This window comes from Babylonia areolata, chromosome 18 (genome assembly GCF_041734735.1).
Source record: "Babylonia areolata isolate BAREFJ2019XMU chromosome 18, ASM4173473v1, whole genome shotgun sequence".
Lineage (NCBI taxonomy): Eukaryota > Metazoa > Mollusca > Gastropoda > Neogastropoda > Buccinidae > Babylonia > Babylonia areolata.
In genome coordinates, this window is record NC_134893.1 from 65,778,292 (window position 1) to 65,783,029 (window position 4,738).

The following is a 4,738-nucleotide window of genomic DNA, read 5'->3' on the forward strand; positions in this document are numbered from 1 at the left end:
AAGGGAACCTACTTGCAGAACATAAAGCTTTGAATAGTTTTGCTTGTCTCCCTTGCTTAAAAAAATAATAAAAACAAAAACAAAACAAAAAACGACCGATGTTCCACAGTTCATTGCAGATTTGGTGTCCGTAGCAACTGTAGAGCTGGTGATGATGGTCGTGTTGTTGGTGGTGCTGGTAGCAGCAACAGAAGCAGAAACAGCAGCAGCAGCAGCAGCAGCAGAAGCGGTTGTGGTAGTCCGTCAGTATCCATTCCGATACGGAGTCAGTGAGGGCGAAGATTTATTTTCATTAAAAATCTGTACTAAATAATAGTTGATACCATTTGTTTGGGGAAATACGTGCCTTTAAATCATTGCCTGATCAATGCCAGTGGCGCTTGTTTACTTTTCTCTCCGAATTCACCGTCTGGTTTTACTATCTGTTTCCCAAACATTAGTAATAGTTTTGTTCAAGTTCAGTTCAGTTTGGTTTATTATTTTTGACTGAATTACCAGTCTTTCCCGCCGGTCTTCCACACACACACACACACACACACACACACACACACCACTGACACACACACACACACACACCACTGAACACACACACACACACACACACACACACACACACTGACACACACACACCGTGACACACACACACACACACACACACACACACACACACACACACACACACGCACACGGACGCACACACACGCGGAGTACACGGTACCGCGCGCTTGGACTCCTGATCTGATCTCAGTTAACCGTGTGCATGCTTTTAGACCAACTGAACGCGAATTGAACCGAAGAGTAAACTGAACATCAGACATACATCACTGAAACAAACCGTGCTGAGATCCATAATTCTATCTATTTGTGGTGACACATCAAGCAAACTGAGATCCACAATCATATCTATATGTGGAAACATGACAGCAAAACTATTTCCAGGAGCTGTCTTTCTGGCGGGTAATTAGAAAGACACAATTAACCAGGGCCGTCCGTCTGTGGAGCGGCATTCCATAGTTTCGACGGTTAAAACAAGACTAACAAAAAGAATGGAGTCTCAGTGTAAACTTGGTTATTTCCGTCTACCGCACACTCGAAACAAAACGAAAACAAAACAAACAAACAACGAAACAAAAACAACAACAACAAAATCAGATCAGTTATTCCCCCCCCCTCTCCCCGGCGCCCCCTCAGTCTTTCTCCCCCCCCCCTCCTCTCTCTCTCTCTCTCTCTGATAAGGGGAAAGATGGAAGTGGAGGCCAGTTGGCGTCAATAGTGGCGGGGGGAAAGACATAGGCATGAAACTCAGTTAACAGCAAGCAAGGAAGCTCAAAATTACAGTTTTCTTTTTCTTCGGTTTTGTAGCAGTAGTCCTGGTATCCTGTAAAAAAAAAAAAAAAAAGAAAAAAAAAGGAAAAAAGCACACACACACACACACACATACACACACAAACACACACGTTAATTTTGTACACAGCTATGTGAACATCCGTCGACACCGTAGTTATTCTCTCTTAAAGAATCTTAAATCATGCGTGTGTATGCATTAAAACAACAACAACAAATATCGATATATTCATTTTAAAATGTCCTTTCAAATTTGGCCGGCCCAGAAATGTTTATAGATTTTCTATATCGTATGAGAAAGCTTATGCAAATGAACACTGTGTTGTTTGGGGCGTGTGAAAAACCTCATTTGAGTACGCTCTTGGCCAGAACGCGCAGCAAGTAGAGAAATATTGAGAATTATGAGTACGAATTTGTCTCATTAGTATTATTATAATGATCATTAGTTGTTATGATTGTTTTTATCTATCTATCTATCTATTTATTCATCTATTTTCACTTCAGTGTTTCTTCTTCTTTTTGTTATTATTATCATTATCATCATCATCATCAATAATTTGTCTTCGTCTGATCAGCCTCCTGAAAGAGAGTCATCACTGGCCTTCTGACTTTCCAGTTTGATGTTTAATTAAACTCTCGGCGCCGCAAACAGAGCTGGGTTTTGAGTCACTGATATATATATATATATATATATATATATATATAATATACTATGTCTATAGTTTTGATACGTTGACTAGAAACGAGAATAGAAATAGAAGGAAAGAAAAAGAATCGAAACAAAATAGAAGGAAAGAAAAAGAAACGAAACAATCGGTCAGTGTCATGCAGACATGCTTTTCCACACGTTTACATGCAAGGATTACCTTAGCCTGCCGGGTTTTGTTATGCTGCTTCATATAGATAACATCCGAAAGAATGGGGAAATATATATATATGGATAGAAATAACAAAATCAGATAAAGTAAAGGGGCAGGAAAGAAATTGAAAAGAAAAGAAAAGATGTTGCCTGTGTTGATAGACAATCAGGTTGTGTGCTGGAATTACATTGGTCTCATTTTGCAAGGAGCTTGCCGGCGACTGCTCTGTCTTTCCCCTATCACTGTGGAGGAATGAACACACACACACACACACACACACACACACACACATTATATATGAGGGGGAAATAGTGCGGGAAAAATAAGAGGTTGGAGTCTCCACAAAAACAAAAAACAGAAACAAACAAAAACATACAAACAGCACACACACACACACACACACACACACACACACACACACACACACACCACCACCACCACCACCACCACCACCAACAACAACAACAATACACAACAGTGGAGTGATGGCCTGGAGGTAACGCGTCCGCCTAGGAAGCGAGATAATCTGAGCGCGCTGGTTCGAATCACGGCTCAGCCGCCGATATTTTCTCCCCCTCCACTAGACCTTGAGTGGTGGTCTGGACGCTAGTCATTCGGATGAGACGATAAACTGAAGTCACGTGTGCAGCATGCACTCAGCACACGTAAAAGAACCCATGGCAACAAAAAGGTTGTTCCTGGCAAAAATCTGGAGAAAAATCCACCTCGATAGGAAAAACAAATAAAACACAGGAAAAACAAAAACAAAAACAACAAGAGAGGCAAGGCCTTCAAGACTCACTTGTGATACACTTAAAAAAAAAAAATCCAAGCTTTTTATGTATTGAGTATAATTTCAAAATGTAATGTTTAAGATGAGAAAGATCAGTTTAAAGCAAATTAAGTCCCCTAGCATTACAGAGTAATTTCCCTTTTTTACTATCTGCACCAAAACGTTTGCAAAATAAATAAAAATTCCATGCTTAGCAAAAGAAGTTCCTGTTTGAACAAAAAATGATAATAATGACTGCTCTAGCTGTTGGGTCAGAATATCAGATCAAAGTGCCAAGTTTAGAGAATACAAAAAATATAAATATAACAGTAAATGCAGTTTGCATATAATTAGGCTTCTTTTTTATTTGTTTGTGCCCATCTCAGAGGTGCAATATTGTTTTAAACAAGATGACTGGAAAGAACTGAATTTTTCCTATTTTTATGCCAAATTTGGTGTCAACTGACAAAGTATTTGCAGAGAAAATGTCAATGTTAAAGTTTACCACGGACACACAGACACACACACACACACACACACAGACAACAGAACACCGGGTTAAAACATAGACTCACTTTGTTTACACAAGTGAGTCAAAAAGCACAGCCATCAGATATACAGGTAAAAGAGGGACTAGTGTTCATGCAAGTAAGGGGACAGCCCAAGACTACAGAATCACAGAATCAGGAGGGACGTCCGGGTCCACACTGGAACTCACGGGTTCCTGAGGATGTCGAAGCACTGGTCACAGACCCTGACCTCTCGCTCAATGCCAAACTTGGGGATGATGGAGTTTTTGGAGGCACACTTTTGGCAGAACACGTCTCCACAGTGACGACAGTTGTGCTGGAAAATTCAACACGTGGTGTGCGTTGATTGTATTGTATTGTATTGTATTGTCTGTATTGTATTGTATTGTATTAATCTCTTTTTGTCACAACAGATTTCTTTGTGTGAAATTTGGGCTGCTCTCCAAAGGGAGAGCTCGTCGCTACACTGAGAGCGCCATTCGATTTTGTGTATTTTTCACAATTTCATTTGTTCTCCGATCGAAGTGGATTTCATTTTAAACAGAATTTTGTCAAAGCGACCCATTTGTTGCCGTGGGTTCTTTTACATGCGTTAAGTGCATGTTGCACATGCCCTCGATTTATCGTCTCTTATCAATCAATCAAATGTTGCTTTACGTTAACCCGTCTCCTATCTCAGAGTTACAACTCCATTTAAACAAATAAACCAAAACAACGACACAAAAACAACAAGAACAATACCAACAGCACCTCCCCACACTCCCATCCCCCTCCCCTCCACCTCCCCCCCTCCCCCCAAAAAAGAACATGTCTTACCACGTTAATTTGGTTATGAGGGAGGGTGGGGGGAGGGGAGGGGGGGGGACATTTGTTTTGCGCCTGTCCCCTAGTGCTAAGTCAGTAATGCACGCAGATGATAAATTCATCGCATTCTTAATGTCCATCCGCTTCCATCACCCCCGCCCCCCGAACCTCAACCTCACCGCTGTTTACAATGTTAACCCTTTCACCGCCAAGCTCGCATTTATGCACAGGCGTGGTAGAGGACCCATGTCACTGAAAGGTGACCATTCATTGGTCTGTTATCCATGAACCTACTGGTCTTAATGTTCGGAGGTAGGACAGGCCATATTCTCTATACATCGTAGGGGGAATCCCCAGCTATTCTTAGCCACTGTCTTTTCTGCGTTTATACCACAAGGGAATTTTGTACTCTAAATTGACTGGCGGTG

General features: G+C 41.2%; 1 protein-coding gene across 1 annotated transcript in view; it reads right to left on the reverse strand.

The window, feature by feature from the left end:
- Positions 1-3,690: 3,690 nt before the first annotated feature.
- Positions 3,691-4,738, reverse strand: part of LOC143292315 (hepatocyte growth factor-regulated tyrosine kinase substrate-like) — a 12,355-nt gene continuing 11,307 nt past the window's right edge. The window contains exon 8 of the mRNA XM_076602503.1: positions 3,691-3,822. Coding sequence (XP_076458618.1) covers positions 3,691-3,822 — 132 coding nt within the window. The remainder of the gene's footprint in view (positions 3,823-4,738) is intronic.